The sequence below is a fragment of the Spermophilus citellus genome (assembly GCF_964194105.1).
Source record: "Spermophilus citellus genome assembly, chromosome: 17".
In the NCBI taxonomy this organism is placed as follows: domain Eukaryota; kingdom Metazoa; phylum Chordata; class Mammalia; order Rodentia; family Sciuridae; genus Spermophilus; species Spermophilus citellus.
The window spans coordinates 76,922,757-76,944,073 of NC_138199.1; the positions used below are offsets into that span (position 1 = coordinate 76,922,757).

Sequence of the window (21,317 nt, forward strand, 5' to 3'; positions counted from 1 at the left end):
GTTTATTAATACACAGGCGCCTGCGGGTGCACAGCAAAACCTCAGCCGAAGCTTTGGTGAACTGGCACACCGGGCTTTGGGGTACAGATCTTTTATAGGGAAAAAGGAGTTGTTTCCCGCCTAGCACAGTAACAGGTGTCTCATTGGTCCCTTTGAATCCAACGTACAGGTCACTTAAAGGGTAAACTTGTTTTTCACCATGATAAACTTGTTTTTCACTATAGGTTCCCGAAAAACTCATCAATCTCACAGGTTTACATTGTGTTTCCTCCCTATTCCCGCTTATGATCCCAGTTTGCTCAAGCATGTCCTGTGATGTGGTCAGGGTGCCCTTTCTAACAGGTTATGTGGTGAGCTCACCTGTTTACTGCATACTTTCTACTTTTTATAATCGGGCCTTAGGTTATGGGGCTGGGGTCTTTCAAGCCCAGTTCCCCTGGAGTGACCCCTGAGTGTTTTAGTCGCATGCAACCTGGCAATTGGCGTCCTTGGGTGGGTAAAAGGTCTGAGTGTTTAAGCCACCGGGACAAAAGCCACAGTAACCAGCAGGTAAATGTGGCTAGAGGAGGTCCTGCCCTGGAAGAGTGCTTCTTCCCTGTGGCTCCTTCCCCTCTCCCTGCTTCCAGACCCCGCCATGAGCTGAGCAGCTTTCCTCTGCTGCCCCCTCCCAGTGATGTGCTACCACCTCAGGCCCAGAGCAGTGGAGTGGGCCGTCCATGGACTGAGGCCTCAGAAACCCGAGCCCCAAATAAGCTTTCCTCTTTCCAGGTTGTTCATTTTGGGATTTTGGTCGCAGCACCACAAAAGTTGAGGAAAATAGGCAGGTTTGAAAGCACTAGCCTTGCATTTGATTGTCCTGCAGTACACATGAGCATAAGAGCAGGCTGCTGCTGGCCAGTTTTTGAGGAGCAGGTCGGAGGGAAGGTTCCTAAGGAAGGAAGCAGCGAGGAGTTGTTGGAGGCAGTGGGGGTGCAGGGGAGGGGTGCAGCATGAGGGCAGGTGCTTGACAGATGTCAAATGGGTCAGGGATGCCAAGGAGGCTGTTGGTAAGTGTTTGGAGATTTGCCTCTGCTTTCAGTCATTTCTAGAGAGTGGTTGAAATTGACACTTGATTTAAATTTTTCATGTTTGCTATTTGAAATAATTTTTGGCATATAGGAGATTTGCAGATACAGTGCCGAGCTCTTGAACCTTCACCCAGCTTCCCTGGGGTGTCTTAATGACCTCATGCAGTGACTGACTGAGGAAATGGACATCATTGCAGTCCTGTTGCCTAGACTACAGGCTGCTCGGTGATACCAGATTTCACACAGTAATCCTTTTCTGTCCTGGGATCCTTCCAGGATCCCACATTGTTTGAGTCACCTGCTCCAGTCTTTCCCAGTGTGCAACAGATGTTCAGTTATACCTGTCACAGGTTAGCACCTTGAAGAGTCCTGCTCCGGTGTCTGGAGGCGGCCCCACAGCTCAGGCTCGTCTGTATCTTCTTGTGGTTAGACTGCAGTTAGGAGTTTTGGACAGAATGACTCTGATGGGGCTCCCTTAGTGCACTGCGTTGGTATGGGTGGTGGTGCTCTCATTGCCTGATGGCTTGGCTAAGAGGGTGCTGCAGTTTCCCAACCACAGGCTGCTGTTTTCTCCTCTGTCAGTAGGTGACTGGGGAGGTACAGCGTTGAGCGTATTCCTGCCCTCCTGTTCTAATGGAGTCATTCTGCCCCCCTGCTCTTCCACAGGTCTGAACTAGAATGCTCACCTATGAGAGAGTTGTTCTTCCTCCTATTACTTATTTACTTAATTATTTATTAATGTTACTATGGACTGATGAATATTTGTTTTATCTTTGAGTTATAATCCAATATTATCATTTTTTATTACATTCAAATTGTTCCAGCTTGGGTATGGATAGCTCTCTGCATTGGCCCTGGTACAATTTTAAACCCCTCCCCACACACACACCTTTTCTTTAAGGTGTTTTGATTCTCAGGTTGTCCCACATGTAGCCGGTGTGAACCCCTTTAGACTGTCACCTCTGTCCTTTCGCTATGTCTCTGTAATTCTTTGAATACTTTCTTTCTGGCCCTACACAGTGCTCCAGGGCCTCTAGTATTTTCCTTACAATCCTCTCTGGCACCAGACATTTCAAGGATCCTGGGTCTCTTTGGATTGGTGCTTAGCAAACCCTACGTGGGTTCTTGGTGTGCTCATTGCCACTGACGTGGCAGTATTGGTAGGCCTTCTTGTGGGCAGATCAGGACCAACCTGTGACAATGCACATGACTGCAAGTATAGAATCTTAATTCTGTGGTCAAATGATAGGCAAGAAATAAGGACTGGAATAGGCTAATCTCAAGGATTTGGGGGATGCTGTTGAGAAGCTTATATTTTTTCTAGTTTTCTCTGTAACGAGACTTTTGTAATTAAAAAATAAACAGTATGTGATTTGAGGAGGCTGTTATGTGATGTCTTGAAGCAGGAATGGCCACAGATAGTGTTTTGTATTGGGAGGAAGAAACTTAAGTTTGTAGATGGGAGGGGGTTTGGAGAGAGACCAAAGAAGAAATAGAGTTTAAGCTAGTAGAGTAAAGTATGAGAAATGGGAAAATACCCAAAAATCAATTCCGGTCAGAGAATGTACCTTTGACTGGGCACATGGGTCTGGGAGACCAGCGAGCCAAGGCGGGAAGGAGGGAAGGCAAAATTCAGCCGAGGCTGCGGCTGGTGATGGGAATCTACTGTTGTCCTGTCGCTTCCTGTGGAAGTCAGTACAGGGCTGACAAGGGCATGTTAATGCCCCCTTTTTTGCAGTAGCCACTTCTGATATACTTGGTGCTTTATTTATGTTTAGGAAAACACCACCGTAGTTGATTGTCAGGCGGGATGGTGTGCAGCTAGGTGGGCCACCTGGGGACCTGTGTTGCCAGCTTGGCCATCTGTCCTGCAGCCCAGGTATGACAAGTACATGTCCCAAAGCAGTACTCCAGGGACTGTAGGACAATTGCATTCCTGTGGCCAACCCTCCATGGGCCGGGCCCCCTTCCCACACAGTGGCTGCTGCTGCAGCGTCCAGGGTGCAGCTTGGGTGCTGCCGCGCTGTCCTGGCCTGTTCACCCACAGGCCACAGACTTCACCGCCACCTTCTCCATACCTTGTCCTCTTAATGTTCTGCCTGGCCCTTCCTTCAGGGTGCCTTGTTGGTGACAGGCTGTGCCCTCCTCTTGTGACCATCTTTTTGCAAAAGCCAGGCATATGAGGCAGCTTACCTTTTGTCTTCTACTCTGTACTTTAAAGGAAGGGAACTCTCACATTGCATCTCTAAGCCAGAACCCAGCGTCTCCCTTCACCACAAACCCATAGGCTGTGGCAGTACATGAGGCTCTGGGCTCACAGAAGCAGCTGGCCCAGCCGCGGTCGGGAGGCGTCCGCCTGTGAGGGAGGTGGTACTGGCTGGGCCTTTGTGGAACGGCTATGTTTGTGGTTGGCAGGGTCTGCAGTGGCTGTCTGATGAAGCAAGTGGGCTTTTTTTTCTTCTGATGTTTAATGTAACCTGACAGATAAAGTGGATTTTAATGAATAAATTATCTAAAACCCATTTCTGTTTCTTTGTTTGAAATAAAAAAATGGCCTTAATATGTTTTTCAAGAGAAAGGAAAGAAGCTTTGATTAGAAATTCTCTGCACTTTCAGTTTTGTTTTGTTTTTTGGGGGGGGGGGAGTGGGGGTAGAAGCAGGCCTTCAACATGCGCAGGGCTTTGTATGCTCAGGCTTGTCTGCATGGGACAGCTCAGTGCCATGGGAAGAGTCCAGGGGCAGAGAGACAGTTGGCTGGAGATGTGTTTCCTCTCCTCCTGCAGAGCTGTGGCTTTAACTCGCCACTGCCCTTTGCTGGTTTGTAAGGCCATAACTCTAGCCTGGAGCTTGACAGACTACCCAGGACCATCCCGAGGTGGGAAGTGAGGCCCACAGGCTCCTGTTCTAATAAGCAGTAGCTCTCAAAGGTCATTTTCCTTACTGCAATTTAACGGAGTTGATTTCATACTCCCTGAGGGGTATCAACTTCCAAAGTGAGGCAATCTTTCTAAACTTAACATATGCAGCTCAAGTATTAAATGAAATTGTTTCTCTTCCTGGGTACCAGTTCCCATCCAGGCAGAATTTCTCCTCAGGAGACATTCGGCACCATCTGGAGACCTTTTTGATTATCATGCTGGGCAGGGAGTAGTTGGCTCTGGCTTGAGGTGTGTAAAGCCGAGGGTTGCCGCTGGACCAGGTGCAACATACAGCCACACCCCACAGAGTTATATGGCCCTCCACAGTGCCGCAGAGAAGAGATGCTGTCCAGGAAGTGGCCACAGAAGCTTTTCCTTCTGGGCTACCACACACCATGCAGGCATCTGTTTAGCCCTCTGTGGGGCATTCTGGTGGTGGGATGTGACACAAGTCCCTCACGTTTCAAGTCATGAGGCCAAGGCCCAAGTGGAAGGTCAGTGGCTGCAGCCCAGGTGCCACTGGGCAGTGGGATCCACCTGGAGCCCATACTCAGCTGCCAGTGGATTACGGAGGATGAAAAGACAGTCATGAATGGTTTTCCTAATGTATCAGTATTTCATTAATGAGTTGCCTTGATTAACTTTTGTGCCTAGATTTTGGCAAAATTAAAAAAATAGACTTGTTTTGTTTCATTCTTTCCTACCCGTGGGGCCTGTGCACTTTCACCTGGAAGGCAGTGATGATGACAGCATCTCTCACATCTCTACAGTTGCAGGGGTGGCACTGCTGCCAGCAGGGTCAGGACCCGGAGGGTGAGCTGTGTTCAAAATCTTCCTGGTCCTGAAACTTCGTGGGAGGTGTATGAACAGCGCAGTTTTCAGCAGAGACAAATGTGCCCTCTCCAGGATGCGGGTGCCATCTTTCTCCTGTAGTGTAGGGGCCCTGCCCAACTAGAGGGTGCATCTTGGCCCCAACCCAGGGAGACCTTAACACGTCCTGCTGGCTGGTTCAGGGCCTGTCTGATGTGGTGCTTGCTAATGTCCTCCCATTTGCAGGAACTATAGCCTTGGGCCCTAAGAGGGGAGGGTGAGAGGGCTGTTGCTGAGAGCAGGGGCTGCCCTGCCCTCCCTCTGAGCCTTGGAGCTCTGGCATCACAGAGGTACGAAGGGAGGCTTGACCTCCCCCAGGAACTGCCCGTGTTGGTTTAGTGTTCGCTCTTGTAGCCCATCTGTGACCCCTTGCTGCATTCCACCACGTGAAGTGGGCTCAGGCGGTGGCAGCTTGGTGCTTTACATTCATGGCTCCTCTTATCCTTTATACAGCATGAGCCCATGTGACAATCTATGATGTTCTAAGACTTACATTTTAAATAAGCCCCTGATGTCTTTCCATGTGAGTGCTTATGAAAATAACCTCAGTCTATAATGTGGCATAGTATTTCCCATATGGATGTATGGACCCTACTTTGCCTGTTGATTCCTTTTTTAATTTGAAACAAAGTCTCTATACCTCTCAGGCTGCCCTCAAGCTCCTATCCACAGGGTCCTCCTCCCTCTGACTCCCAGTAGCTGAGACTGCAGGTGCCCCACTCCGTGAGGACCTGTTGGTTCCTTGTATTGGATATGCTGGGATCCAGGATGGGCTCCAGGTTCAGCCACTCTATTAGGGGATTCTCTTTGAGATGTAAAGTAGAATTTGATGTGTTTCCCCTGTTACAGCCCCTGTAGACTGTTTGGGGCCAGGTTCCCTCCACTCCCAGCTCTCCTGGCCCTTAGCTGTGGTCCTTTTCAAGGTCAGTATTGGTTTCCCACGTCCACATCCCAGCAGAGTGGGGGCTTTGAGGGTGCATAATGTGGGCATTTCACTTTTGGTCATGTGCCATTGCTGAAAATTTGGTCACTTGGATGGATTTAGCTGCAAAGGAATCTGAACAACGTGTTCAACTAAGATTCTTGGTAAAGCAGAGGGAGAAAACAGACACCAGATAGCAGTGTCTGTCACAGTGGCATCAGGTACGGACACCATCATCCCTGTAGGAGGAAGTGTGTGTGTGCACTAGCGCTCCTGCGGGGCGGAGCACAGAAGTGGTCAAATCAAAGTCCACTTAAAACTTTTATCAGCGTTGCAAAACTGGCTTCCAGAAAAGCTTCACGCCCTGTTCAGCAGATGCTTTTCACCATGCGGTATCATTCGTCCTTTTCTTTCTGGCTCACTGTGTGAGAACACGTAGAATAGGACGGACTAACAGACTGTAACTGTAGTTTGCACTTCCGTGGTCGCCCAGCAGCACGACACTGCTGGTCATGGTGGACTGTTTCTTGTGTGAGCTGCCTGTTGGGTTTTTGCCTGAGGGTTTGGCCTTTGCTGTTGTTGATCTGCAGCAGCAGTGTCTGTGCACACCTTCCAGATATAAATTCTCTCACTTCTGTGTCCATTTTCTTCTGTAATTGCCAGTCATTGGTATGTGTTTTTATCAGGATTATATAATTTTTATCTTATCGTATCTGTTGGTCTTTTTCTTTAAGACTTTTATTTTTTTTTAACTTGTTTAAGAATGTTTTTCTTACACCAAAATAAGTAAAAACCTTTGTTTTTTCAGTTGGTCTCTAACCCACCATGCTCTGGGGTGAGTCAGAGATGGCAGTATCCCACCAGCTCGACTTACTGGCATCACTCATTGAATTGTTTGCTCTTCCTGTGCTGATTTAAAATGCCACCCTCGTTACAGTTATGTATGTATGTCTGTTTCTGGGCCTTCTCTTCTGTTGACTTGTTTGTCTCACCCTCGCTGGTGCCAACCTGTAATCACCATACATTTATAGTCTGTTTAATATCGGTGGTGCAAGTCTCTATTCATTATTCTTTATTAAAGCTTTTTTTCTAATCTTGTGCATTTCTCTTCTGCACTCACTTTAGAATCAGCTTGTCAAGTTCCATTAAATGAAGAACCTCACGGGTGTTTTGATGGTCTGTGTTGACGGTGTACATTTCTCACGGGAAGGTGGGCGTCTCTAGACCCCTTCAGGGAGAGTTTATTTAGAGAAGACATTCCCAGGTGTTCTCCTACAGAGTGCAGCACTGTGAACTATGCACAGGGGACATTGTCCCCAGAGGAGACGGCAGTGTGCGCAGCCGGCCTCTGTTGGTGGCTCATGTTGTCCTCCTGTTGGGGGGCTTCTGCACACCTGGTGCTTTCTGCGCATTTGGGCAGCTTCTGGGGCTACCTCCTGGTCACATTTCCCCAGGCCTTGCCTGGCCTTCCTGTGGAGCCATGGACAAACCTGTAGATAGCACCAGAAGCCATATTTAGGGCTGGGGTTGTGGCTCAGTGGTGGAGTGCTTGCCTAGCATGTGTGAGGCACTGGGTTTGATCCTCAGCACCACATAAAAATAAATAAATAAAACAAAGGTATTGTGTCCATCTACCAAAAAAAAAAAAATTTTAAAAAAAGAAGCCATATTTAGGCTCAGCTCCTGGGAAGAAAACTCGCCTTTAAGTGTGTAGAATTTTATTTCTGCCAAAGCTTTGTCACAGACGCTATCGACGTCCAAGAAAGGCAGGCAAGTGAAGGCACTCAGCAAGAAGCACTGCCCTACGATGCCACTAAGGTGCACGTCCTGCTTCTTCAGTGAGATGAGGTGTTCCCCTCTGTGTGAACAGTGTCACAGACCTCTCCAGGGGACACTGCAGTGTCTGGCAACAGGGTCTCACTTAGCCAATTAGTGTTCATAGGTTATCACTTCTGTGATTTGGGAGTGAAAGTGCAGGGCCAAACCCACTGTGTCCCTTTGAGGAAGTCACCAAGAAGCTGAAATGCTTTTGGGCCTCAGTGAAATCATACAGCTCCCCAGCCTTCCCTTTTCACACGGGAGGTGTATGTGACGGGAGCAGAGGGCAGCTGCAGAGAGAAAGGGCCAGCTGCAGCGTGGTGCATGGCGGCACACACACACATCCTGCACATTGAGTGATGCCTGGGGGACACATGGAGGGATGTGGCGGGCATGAGCATATCTCCTAAGGTTCAGCAAGCAGCTTAGGGCAGGGACCTACAGAGCAGCAGTAGGGTTGCAGATGTGGACAGCTGCCCAGCCCTTGGCACTGCTGGAGTCAGTGCCCTTGTGAGTCTGGAGGAGTCTGGTCTGCTGTCACCTGTGGTTTGGTATGAATGGTAACTGGGGAAAGTCTGCCCACCAGCTGGCGCAGCCTGTTGTGCCTTCTCTGTCGCACAGGAGCTGGCAGCAGCCCGATTGCTGGGGACGCACATCTAACCAGTGCTCTTTCTTTGTTTTTCAGAACTACACTCAGTATATCCCTCTGTCTATATACGACCTGCAAACCTGGATGGGCAGCCCGTCTATTTTTGTCTATGACTGCTCCAACGCTGGCCTGATCGTCAAGTCCTTCAAGCAGTTTGCTCTGCAGAGGGAGCAGGAGCTGGAGGTGAGGGCTCTCCCGCCCAGGGTGTGGCTGGTGGGAAGCTGGGAATGTTGGGCATCTTTGAATCAGGTGGCGTTCTAGAGCTGAGGGCTCCAGAACTGGGTCTGTGGGTGGCACATGTGGATGGGCCTATCTTTCTTTCTACTTGGCTTCATTTCTAATTGAAGCAGTAATTAAGCAATAACATTAATAGAGCCCATTTGTGCTGCAGCAGTCTTCACCTCTAAGATACCATCAAGATGGTACAGATGCTTCTGATTTTGGAGAAATGGACCCGTCTCTTCAGTTTCATTCTTATTGCTGCGCTGTCTTTGTTATTGTCCAACTTATTTTCCCTTTAAACCAAACCCACCAAGCTAAATGGTTGAAACCCAAATAGCTTCCACTGGTAGCTCCTATGGAGGGGCTGGAGAGCCTGTGTGGTGCTGGGCTAATGGAGTGATATTTGTTCTGAATGTTTTAATTAATATTTGACACTTGAATTAAATGGTGGATTCTAAAGAGAAGCCGAAGTGGCGCTTTTCAATTAAGAGGCTTCTATCCCATTACCCAAGCAGGAGTGTCGGAATAAAATAGCCCTCAGCCCCCGGGGTGTCACGAGTTCTGATTGGTTGCAGTGCAGGAAATTCTCCATCCAGGAACAAAAAACAGCCTTTGGTATGTTTCCTCAAGACTTTTTGGGTCCATTCAATTTTAACGTATTGTTATGTTTTTCACATTTCATCAGAGGATAATGCTGAGAGATTCAGCAACAAAATTTGAAATTCTATTTGGTAGACCTCTAAGTTAACATGTGTGCAGTTTAATATTTTATGTGTGTAAATGAAGTCCTCAGGCAGAACATTGCATAGGAGTGACTGATAAATATAATGCCCTTTATCCTTGAAAATTGAACCGGGAGCCACAGGTTTGTTTGCTGGCTTCTTTGTTTGTTTTGCATTCTGTTAAAAGAGAAGGGAAAGATCAAGTTTCCTTTCACCAAATTTTTACCCTATTCTCAGGCATCTTGTCTGTGTTTACCCAGGGGTGGGTGATACAGAAACACCCAAAGCACTAAGAGGCCATGTGCATCTGCTCACATCAAGTAATAAACATAGCAAAAAAGATTTTTTTTTTTGCATTTGTAATATGTCAATAAATATGCCAAAGAATCCTGGCTGATTTCTGCATTCCATGTCTGAGTGGCGGAGTGGCTGAGGGAAGGGCAGCTGATTGAGCGGTGGAGCGCAGACCCTACCCCGTCCTGCAGAAGGCTCACCTTGCTGGCTTGGCCCAGCAAAACTGTGCTTGCAGCACGTGGGGTGTCGGTGTGTGTCCTATATGTTGCCAGGATTAATCAGCCTAAGATGCTATTCACCTCATTGTGTGCAGCAAAAACGTTTGCATGTGTCTTTTTTGGAAAGTTTTATTTAGTCGCCTCATCCTTCATGAATTTAGATCAAAAGGAATAACAGGTCCACTGGGGTGGCAAGGGCAAGGCAGCAATGCTGGGCTTCGAGTCTTACAGTTAGCTCTACCTTCTGACTTTGCTCTTTGTGTGACCACAGTGTGGGTCAGTCTGAGTGTCTCTGTCACACTTGCCGTTAATGGCCATCGTTCAGTTTGTCTCTTCAGAAACAGTGGAGATTGGGGTGATGAATTTGGCTCCCAGCTAACATTGTAGCATTGTTTTAGTAGAAACAGCGATCCCACATGGCTTGTGAGGGACATTCTTATCCTCTGCAGCTAGCCGATTTCTTTGTCAATTTACAATATATTTTAATACTTTTTGTTGTATAACATGTGACCTGAACGAAATTGGCGAGTGGTTTGTGTCCATGTGTAGAAATCCAGAGTCTTGCTGCTGTTCTCTTGGTTTGTACCAGGATGAGAGAGACGCACTTCCTGCGCTTTCTGTCTTTGTGGCAGCCCAGATTGCGTGGGGGAAATCTACCTGTGCATAAAAGGGGATGAGGAGGAAAAAAACTGGTTAATATAATGCAAGAAAAAGGTTAGTTGGACCAGAAAGCCTCTGAGAAATAAATTACCACACACCCAAATAAGAGTGGCATCAGTCTTCAGGGCTGATTTCTAGCCTCTGTCCTGCTGGGGGCACCATGCTTGTCCCGGGACTGTGGGTGGCCGCGCCGGATGCCCCTCCCTGCAGGAAGACTGGCATGAAGCACACCGGGCCTAGCTGCACACAGCTGCGATTTCAACACAGAAAGTTCCTACCTGTCACTCAGGAATCTTCCTTATATTTTTCATCATGTCATATTATTTTGTCATTTAAAAATTAAAATCTTCAAGTCTCTTTGCTTTTCAATAATCTTTTGTAAGTAAGCATTTTTACCAAATTAGTATATGCCATGGTTTAAAACAAATCAAATGGTGCAGAAGGTTTATTTATAATGGAAAAGTAGGCCCTAGCCCCAGAGCCTGGCCCCATCACTCTGGCTGGGCTCTGTTGCTACAGGGTGCCACTGCCAGCCCTTCTCCCCATGGCTGAGGTAGCATAGCACACTGCTGTTCCTCATCACCTGTTTTAGGCTACCACGGGCATCTGCCGTGACACACCGACTCAGGGGCCACCAGGGACTTGCCTCTGAGCACTGGAGAGATGGGGCTGGATTCCGGTAGTGAAGACTCGAGCAAAAGCATACTTAGTGTGTCATCAGTCTCCATATTCCTGTTTCCCCTGCCGCCCAGGACAGCACTGCGTTTGGGCTCTGAGGGCTCCGAGTGCTCGGCGCGCTCAGCGCTTCCTCCTGTTTGCATTAGCAGTAGCTCATGCCTTTTACTTTCCAGGCCTCTTGCTTTCCTTTGCCTCATCTTTCCAGCTCTCGTCTTCTGTGCTCTTTCTTTTGTAATCACTTTCTGTTCTCTGGCTGTCATCAAACCCTCTGTGCCTGGTGCTTGGGAACTGGTGTCTGCTCGTGTCCACGCAGACGTCTGTGGAGTGAGTGGCTGGACAAGGTGCTGCAGTTCCCAGTTTTATAGGAGTTGTGTTCCTGGGGATGGACTCTCCAGAATTACAGACCTTTAACACATCCTGCGTCTCCAGCTTTTCAAGGGTAGCATCAAATCTTGAAACATGCCTTCCTCGAGGTCCCTGTGGCCACCACCACCAATGGCTGTTCACGGCCTGCCCTCGCTGCTGTCCTGGTCTCTTGGATACATCCACTGTGCTCTGGACACATGACTTCCTCTTTCTGGTGCTCTCCTTTATTCTTCCAGGGCACATCCCCAAGTTCCAGCCTAGAAAGGAGTGATAGCATACTCCTTCAGGCCCAAGCATTTGCCTTGGAACAGCCTTCAGCTGTAAGCAGTGAAAAACACACTATTGGTTTTTCAACAACAGTTTGCCTCTCTCACTAATAGGATCTCTGAGGCACACGAGTGACTTGTTTAGCAGTGCCTCGTGGACCCGACTGTAGCACCTTCTGCTCCACATCCTTCTCCATTTGATGCTCTGACCCCTTTGCTACCCCCTGCCCACCTCGGCTCCAGGCATTTCATCTGTGTGTGGTGGGAAGGAGTGGGGAAGCCAGTGCTGGCCCCAACTACGTCCTTTGTGAGAAGGTGAATGTAGGCTTTCTTCTAGATCTCCTTGTCTGCACCTGGTCCCCCAGGTAGGAGGGTAGAAAAGGGAATAAAGTTGGCACTGGCCCTGGATTACCTGGTGAGGAATGGCCGCCACACGGGGCGTGTGAGCTTTCATCTCTATACATTATTAATGAGGTATACATGGACATTTGGGCTGTTTCACCCGTAAAACTGTCGTACTCTTGATATTGCTGGGAATGTGTAAAAATCTGCCAGCTTGCCCTCATTGTAGCTGGGTCCAAGAATCCAAAGATGCTACTGCCGCCTGCACCAGAGGAGTGTGTGGAGGGGCTGGAGGGGAAGAGAGTCGAGAGCCTTCCTGCAGCCTTTCTTGGGCGTGAAGTGTTGGTCTGTAAGCTACAGAGGAAGGCCGGGGGGAGGGCAAGCCACCCTCCCTGAGTGGTCTTCCGAGCCCTCGTCACTTCTGCTTCCATAGGGAGCTCCTGGGGCTGTCCCCTCACATCCACAGGAGACAGCTGGGCAGCTAGGGTTGGGTCTGCGCAAGGTGTCCCTCTCTGCTGTTGGAGGCAAGTGAGGAGGTTGGCTAGTAGCAGAGGGCCACGGTGCCTTTCTTCACACAGATGGAGTGAGCACAGCTCTGCCCCCATCAGACCCGGTCCCGAGCACCACCATCCTCATTGGGTCCAGGACTGATGTGTGGACAGCTCCTGGAGGTGGCCCTGCAGGGCCTGGGGAAGTTCTGCAGAGAACGGAACCTTGCTGTGGAAGAGCCTTTCACTACACTTGGGCTGGCCAGTCAGGACTCTTCTGCGCCCACGGCTCGGCTCTCCTCGTGTGGCCCCCACACACTCTGCGTTCTGTGGGACGCATTCGGATGCTGTCTAATGCTCATCCAGGGTCCAGCCTGCAGCTCAAGAGCGCTGATGGTTGCTGGTCTTCCTGGCAGGCTCAGGCTGGACTCTGCAGCCTGTTGTCCTCTTGGACATCCTGGGTGTGAGCCGACAGGTGACGCAGTCTCCTCCTTGCTGCTCTTCACAACTAGCGATCCTGATGAGAGTGCCTGCGGTGTGCGGTCTCCTCGGGAGGCACCGTACCCCTTAGGGAGGCCTTGCTGTTCAGTGCCGCGGCTGCTCTGCACTGCGTTGCCGCCGTGGGACTGTGCCGGGATGGCGACCGCTATGCAGTTAGCACTACCGCCTCGCAAGGCCTGCCTGAGGTTCTGAGAGCCACGTTCATCCTAGTCACCCACTAGGGGTGCGCTTCCCAGTTGGCATCTCTTTGTGTGCTGGGTTTACAGGGCAGGGCCCCCGTGTAGCCCTGCTGGACTCCAGCCTCTCCTGGCTCCGCCGTGGAAGCCCCGTTTTCACGTCCTCCGCTCTTACTCTTCTCGTGCCCCAGGTGGTCATTTGTGGGCAGTAGGGAAGTGAGCCGCTTGGTTATGTGATATCCTCATTCTCTTCTTTAATTTTTAGTGGTATTGATATTTTGGTTTTAAAAAAGATGTCCTCCACTCTTTTGAGTTATCCGTTTTCTCCAGGATTTGACAATTCATTCAGATTCTTCCATACTGGAGTCTTGTTGGTGTGGGAGGAGAAACAAACCTTCCGTCACTGCCTATCCCTCAGAAGCCACTTGTGAAAGGCAGCTGTGCTGGCTGTGGCCTGGGACTCAGCCTCAGGGTGCCACAAGAAGCCCTTATGTAGAACTTTCCAGATCTCCTCCGACACTTGGGATTTCCTCATGAGAGTCCGAGTCTGGGAGAAGCACTGCATCTGGGAACAGGGAACAGACGGGGCAGAGCGCCCACTTGTGCTTAGCACGCAGCTAAAATCTGCTGACTCAGCAGTGCTTGGAGCAGGGAAATCATTTGGGCAGTGTGTGGATGCTCCCTGGGTGCGGGCAGAGCTGGGAGGAGGGAGAAGCCAGGTGACCATGACTGGAGGAAATGGTTCTGGGACTGGGTGGTGGCAGAGGTGGAGGCCATATGTGCCTCTGGGGTGCTTCTGCAAAGAAGAGTGATGTACTTACTGATAGATGCAGGACATGAGAACAGATTTGGGTTAAGGGCAACCCCTGGTGTTGTGGCACAGGCTTCTCCCTCCTCCCAGCTCTGCCCGCACACCGCAGGCACTCTCATCAGGATCGCTAGTTGTGAAGTCACCATTTCCTGAGTTGGGACGACCAGGCTGGGGCTAGAGGGAGGTGGGTGTGGGTGTGAGGGCCCTGTCCTGGCCACGCAGGGGGGCTCTGGAAGGCGTTAGAGGTTTCCCTGTGTAGACTGTGGCCCTAGCTGCAGTGAAGTGACTGGAGAGGAGAGTTCGGCCTGTGCCCTAGTTCTCTGCTGGCCGGAAGCAGGCAGGACGACAGGGCAGTGTCTCTGGGGGAGGGCGAGGGAGGTCCCAGTCACAGGGGGTCAGCCGGTGTGTGGGTGCCGAGAAGTGCGAGGCGAGGGCTGAGGTGGGCCTGCTGCACGGGGCGGGCCCCGAGGCTTGGCCTGGGCTTTCCAGCGCAGGTGGGGATCACGAATGGCTGTGAGGCTACTAGAGGGAATGGGAAATGGACGCGTGGTGACACCCAGGGCCAGCTGTACTCTGGCAGAGTGGGGAGCGGATGTGGTCCTGAAGTTGGTGTGAGAGGGAGCAGGAGCCAGGACATGAAGGGGAATGTGGAGGAGCGTGGTCAGTGGTCATCAGGAGGGGAGGTGGTGCCTGAGGCAGAGTCCACAGCCAGAAGGAGGTGAAGACAGACAGCCAGCACAGGAGGCACAGGTGTGCACACACACGTAAAAACATACTACACGCACAATCACACACCATATGTATAAACACAAACAGTAGTTCACGTGCACTCGTACTCGTGTAACCTCCACACATGCCACTTGCACATGTGTTTCATGCTGTGCGGTAGCATGTGCCTGCTGCATCCAGCTTGCCCCTCCCTGGTTGCGGTCTCAGAGGTGGAGCCAGAGCCCGGGGCTGGATCTGGTCTTCAGTTGGGCTTGAGAACCTGGGGAGCAGGTGCCTTCATGCTGGCTGTGGAAGTCGTCCAGGCTTCTCCCTTCCACTGGCTAATGGAAATGGAAACGTCCTGTGCTCCTGTTACTCTCTGAAGCAGCCAGGACTCCATGACTGTGCTCATTTTGTTAACTTGGCGGAGACATAGTGGGCGATGACAGCATGCTTCCATGTGGTTGAAACAAGCTGGTCAACTCAGAAATGCAAGAAATGGACTCATGTGCTAGTGCATGTCGAGCATGATCCCAGGCAAGGAGAGGTGGCCCCTGCCCCCAAGAGCATCCTTGCCTGGCAGGAGGGGATGCCCCTTTGGATTATCCCAGCACACAGGCACAGTGCCCTGGATGGGGTGGCCGGGGGCTCTCTCAGATTTCCAGTGAGCAGACAGAGAAGCTGTGAGGACCAAGGGAGGCTTGAATCTTATAACAGAAAAGACCTGTGTATGGATAGGAAGGGCTTTTGAGAGAGAAGGTGGAGTGCAAGGAAAGGCCAGGGTACCGAGCTGCTTGAGATGGGGCAGTCCACAGCACCTCACAGTGTGTCCTGCACCCACCTGGACCATGTGTGCACAGTCCTAGAGCAGGTCTTCAACAGCACCACTGGCTCCGCCTGTGTGATCCAGAGGCTGGCCTGTCCCCTAGTGAGCACCCTCTCTTGCTGGTGCAAACCCAGCTTCAGGGCTCTTTGAAAAGGAATTTTCTGATTGTAACTTTCAGACCATGAACATGCAGCACAGAAACCTTCCAGCTCTCACCCAGGAGAGAGGGGCTTGATTGCTGATGTACCCAGGCTTTAGAGCAGGGCGGGACTAGCTGGCACCTCACAGTGCAAGAAGACTGTGGTGCCTTCCAGAGCCTCTTCCTGACAAGCAGGGCTGTGGAACACTAAGCACTGCTTCTTAGTTGTTGACTCGGGGTAAGAGCAGTCAGGAGTGGAGTTTGTTCTGATTTTAATTAGCCACCTCCACTGAGTTGTGAATAGTCATGAGCATTTAGAAGCTGTTACGTTACCAGCAGCTGAATGGCCTTATAGTAGTAGACAGTTCACTGGGGTGAACCCAGGATGATGGTGACACTTGCCAGTGGGCTCTACCTGGCCTTTGAAAGGCAGAGCATGGAGTCATCATCCACCACAAGTCACCCTCTGCTCTCCTGGCAGCCTCTCACAGTTACCAAGAGTAGGTGCCACTTGATTTTTAACTTATTGTTGAAAGCTTTATTTATACAGTGGCATGTGTTATGTATTAAAAGGACCACGGTAGTTGGGTATCTGTATTTTGGTGCAGTGTCTGTCACACACCGGGCCAGCAGCAGGGGCATCCTGAGCTCATCTCTTTGAACTTTCAGACGTACCCCATATAACTGGCTGTTGTTGAATTGAGAATAAAAGTCTCTGTTAAAAAAGAACTAAAGTATTGCCAAGATGCTGATTTCAGAAATCCACGTCAGGGCTGGAGATGTGGCTCAAGCGGTAGTGCGCTCACCTGGCATGCGCGGGGGGCTGGGTTCGATCCTCAACACCACATAAAAATAAAAAAATAAAGATATTGTGTCCACCTAAAACTAAAAAAAAAAAAATATATTTAAAAAAAGAAAAGAAATCCATGTCAGTCTTCTGAAGTTATTTCTGCCTTCATTGCCTCCTGAAGATGTCCTTTAGGAGACGGGAGCAACTCAGTGTCAGTGCCTGATTTGGACAGGAGAAATGCAGGCTCTGCGGCAGCCTGGGGCCTGTGGCCATGTCTTGTGACCCTGAGCAGCTTTGCTGCTCGCTCCTCTGTGTGGGTGATGCAGCAGATGATGTCCTTGGTCCTACTGTTGCAAATCCATTAGAGTATTGTTCTGGATACTTTCCAAGTGCTTCAGAAGACTCTGGGCTCATGAGGATGAGATTATTGTTGTTCTTGGCTTTCAGTTTCCTGGAGAAGCTTAATGGTGCATGTGCTGCTCAGCCCAGAGGCTCTGGCGTGGTGGAGCATCCATTTCTGAGCTAGCTGCCTTTACAGGTAGTGAGCCTGGCACATAGGCCTGTCTGCAAGGAATCGTGTCACTTAGAGGGTCAGTGTCTTAGATAAATGCAACACTAGAATAGTACAGGAATTGAACAGGCTGTGGAAATGAGATTCCTCTGTACCTCTGGGGAAGCAAGACTGAAAAGTAGTGTTCTTGGTAGAGCCCTTTGCCTTGAATGTCAAGATGTTCTCTGAAAGATGCCACTGGCTCTGATGGCCTCGAGATAGAGCTGTCCTGTGCTCCACACAGCCCAGGGTGTGCCAGGGTGATGGAATGCGACCCACTGAGCAAGGCGAACAGGGGCCGTGGAGTCTGAGGCCTGTCCTGTGTGTGCCATGCAGGGTATCCCCTGCATCACAAGGTCTGCCCTCCCTGGATCACACACCCGCACTCTGCAAGGACCTTCTAAGTGGTTGGGCATCCTGAGCTTATCTCTTGATTGGCCATTTTGAACTGGGAAGCTCAATTTTTTTTGTCAATGTATTTGGGATGAAGATGTTTCGTGTCTAATGGTCTCATATCCTCAGTCAGTATCCAGAGTGTCCATAGTGTCCTGGATACTTTCCTTGGCATTGGACCAAATACCAGTGGACCATGAGCTACACACTGAGGTGGATACACCTAACCCCAGCATCTGAACATGGGAGCTTCTCCTCTCAGCCAGATGGGACACAGGTGTCTTGGCCCTAAGGACGCTTCTCCCTCTTCACGCCACACAGGTCTGCGGTGGCTGCAGCACCTCGGTGTGGTCCTGTGCTCTGCAGCTGGCTGGCTTCATCTCTTCAGGGAACTAGATCTCAGTGCTGTGGTGCAGTCAGGCAGCCATGGCGGAGATCATGGCAGGAGGACCTGGTGTCCGTTCCCAGCCCCATTCAGAAGGTTAACAAGGAGCCTAAGTGGAGGAAGGAAAGCCGAGACTGGGAAAGCACCCGATTTCTGCTGTGAAGATCCTTGCCCCCAGGAAAGGAAAGCAAGACTCTTGAATCTGGTGTCTGGAAAAGCGGTTGCTCCTTCCCACTTAAAGTCATTTTCCGATGACCAGAAATCATCGGTCATCCATCTTTCCATATCCCATGCTGAGTGGCGATTAGTAGCCTTGCTAGAACAATGCCATAGGCCAGCAGTTCCAGAAAGACGCCTTCGGGACTGTCTTTCACTCCAGGCCTACCTGTGTCCTGCTGGGCCTAGCCTTTTTGGAGCCTACTCTGGTGTGGCCCCTTGCCACCAGCCCAGATGTGTGTGCCATGGCCTCTGCCTTTGCCCCACCAGCCCTGTCTGACCCCTGACTCACCACTGATGAGCTTCCTGAACAGGGCTAGCTGCTTTGCCTGTCCACTTCAGCTTCTGCAGCCAGAGCCCAGGAAATGCTTCCAGACATTACTGTAGCTTTCCTCATCTCTCTACTTTAAAAATACCCACTGCACCTCAGTAGCTGCAGAATCACGTGAACACACTCGGTGCCACTGAACTTTCAACTGCGTTGGCAAGACCCGTCCTGGTTGTGAAACGAAACTGTAAAAATGTTATGGTGAGAAACTGGTGCTGGGGAGAGGATCGGTTCCCTTCCCCTCCCCTCTCTCAGCCTTTCTCCAGGAATCCTATTTAACCATGGGTCCCTACCTTTTGAAGTGTAAATAAACACTTGGGATTCTGACTACTCCTTCTTGAAATGTAACAGATGCCTGTGAAAAGAGCCCTTTCTTCTTATTATCTGTTTCTGTGCAAGTGCCTTATGTTAGAGACCCTGCCCAAGGCCACATAGATTAGGAATTTTTTTTTTTTTAAAGGAAAAAGCCCCAATAATAAGATGGGTCTAAGATGATGCCAAATAACCTATAAACCTATAAACGTTTATGTGTTGTGAGAAACTGGGGATTAGGGCTCAGAATTTAGAGTTTTGTTTTCCTCTGGGCCAACTAGTGTATAATAAAGTTTTGAGTTCTCCTCTCCGAGTGCTGCTTGCTGCTTCTTGACCAGTCTGTTTCCTGCAACAAAACTGCACATAGGGGCTGGGCCTGGGACTCAGGGGTAGAGAGCTCTCCTAGAATGTGCGAGGCACTAGGTTCTATCCTCAGTACCACGTAAAAATAAAAACAAATAAAAATAAAAGTATTGTGTCCAACTACAACATATATATATATATATATATACATATGTGTATATATATATATATATACATATATATATATACATATGTATATATATATATATATACATATATATATACATATGTATATATATATATATATATATGTATATATATATATATATATATACACATCCATCCATCCTGCATGTAAAGGAGTTGACATGGGGCTAGGGGTGCAGCTCAGTGCTGGAGTGCTTGCCCTGCGGGTGCGAGACCCCAAGTTCCATCTCAGCACTGGGGGAAAAATTAAATAATTAATGGCAAATTTTACATCACATGTAATTCAGTACATTCCTCCAGAAAGCACAGTTTTTCTCAGGAGGTTTGTATTGTGTCTGCTGTCGTGCACACTGGTGTCCGATTGGTACCTGGGGTTTGTGTTCCTGCAGTAGCCAGGTTACTGATGGCACTTCCAGTCTGTAGTACCTTCAGTGTAAGAAATCTGCAGTGCCACAGGCGAGGGTTACTGGCAGGAAAGCAAGGGCACATGTGCGCCCTTTTGCTAGCTGGGCACCTGGGAACCAATGCAACTTTGTTTGTGTGACGGAAGGGTGCCAGGTGTGCTCTCTGGAGTCTTGGAGTCCCAGGTACTTGCGTGGGCTCTAGAGGGTCCAGAGGAGCCCTAAAGCCAGCTGCAGCATGGTAGCACTCTGGCGCTTGTGCTGACCAACCTGTTAGACACTTGTATCATTTTTTGCAGCCTCCACATTTCCTCATTGCTGAAGATCTTTCAAATGGAGATAAAATGTAACCTCATGAGGATGGTGGGAAAAGCCAATGAGATATTCTGTGTGAAAGGTATTTGAGAAATATCAGGAACTGTGGAACTAGAGGGACTTATTAGTTATTAATAATTTAAGGAGCATAAGTGTTCTTTACAACTCAGGAAACAAATGTGTGGCCATCGTGATTAAAAGCCCTGCCTCCCCAACCTGTTGCACCCTCCTTAGTATTTACCATCCTTGCGGATGTTCAGTTCCTATCCTTCTAAGAGGTCTGCTGCTATCCAAAAAAGGAATGTCATCATGTCCTGTGGTATTTATGCCGTAAGCCCAAGAACTCACTTGAAGAACAAGCTCCTTCAAAGCTCCGGAAGCTGAATGAGCAGCATTCTGTAACACGGTTCTCTGGACCCTGTTGCTGAACCATGTGGTAAATAAGTCAGTTTGTATTGGAAAGAGCACTTTCTTGCACTAAACTTCATTCTACGGGTTTGAGATGGCTGGGTTACTGGGGCACCACGCACATAGCTCTTCACTGTGCCCAGCCCTGTCGGGCGCCATCTGGGTGTGTGTTATGTCTTGTTATGTTCAGACACCGTATTTCAGGCCAACTAGAGATAATGCAGTGCTCTCTTCAGGAACTAGTGCAGTCTTCCCGTGTCTTCTTGGTTTGCCTCTATCCTGTGGCCTGTCCCCAGCTGGACACCGTGGCAGTGCTGGGGAGGCATCAGGGTCACCTGGAACCCCCTCATCCCCGGACCTTGGTGCACCCAGGTTCTCAGACTCACTGTGGCTCACTGCCATGCCTCCCAAGCTGGAGACTTTCTTGGATGAAGCAGTTCTGACATTGTGCTCTGTGGAGAGCCACACTGAGTGACCACGCCTTCCAGTCCTGATGCATCAGGATCTGAAAGATCACTGCAGTGTGGCGCGGTAGTGCCATTAGTGCCGTGACTGGGGACTCGGTCTTCTCCCCCACTCGGACAGCAAGGCCAGTTGTCTGAGTAGGCACACCCTGGGGTAGAGCTACACTCACCTGTGCCTTCGTAATCCTACCCCTTTGCCCTGTTTGGGATAGAATGTTCTCTCTCCACAGTCCCCTAAGATCAGAGGAGCCGTCACAGGACCCGAAGACAAAGGTATCTCTGTCTCTTGTGTGGTTATTTCGTGAGCCCAGTTCACCTGGTGTGACCCTGAGTATTTTGGTCGTGGAACTCGACAGCTCTCTTCACAGTTATTCTCAGGAGCAGCAGAGTAGCATCTGCCCAGTCCCTCGTGCATCATGCTTAATAAATATTATTGGCCAAAACGCCATGAATTCTTGTGAACTTTGTTATTTCTGAAATGACATTAAAAACTTGGTGGATTCAGATGTTGTCACAAGCATGCACTGTATGAGGTCTAGGAAGGGGAATGTGTGTGGCGCCGTGCTCACGTGAGGGCCGCTGCT

General features: G+C 49.7%; 1 protein-coding gene across 5 annotated transcripts in view; it reads left to right on the top strand.

Annotated features, from left to right (window-relative positions):
• RPTOR (regulatory associated protein of MTOR complex 1) overlaps positions 1-21,317 on the top strand; it is a 332,026-nt gene that overhangs the window by 154,132 nt on the left and 156,577 nt on the right. For all 5 annotated transcript variants that reach the window (XM_081272392.1, XM_081272393.1, XM_081272395.1 and 2 more), the window contains one exon: positions 8,281-8,427. In XM_081272392.1, coding sequence (XP_081128518.1) covers positions 8,281-8,427 — 147 coding nt within the window. The remainder of the gene's footprint in view (positions 1-8,280; positions 8,428-21,317) is intronic.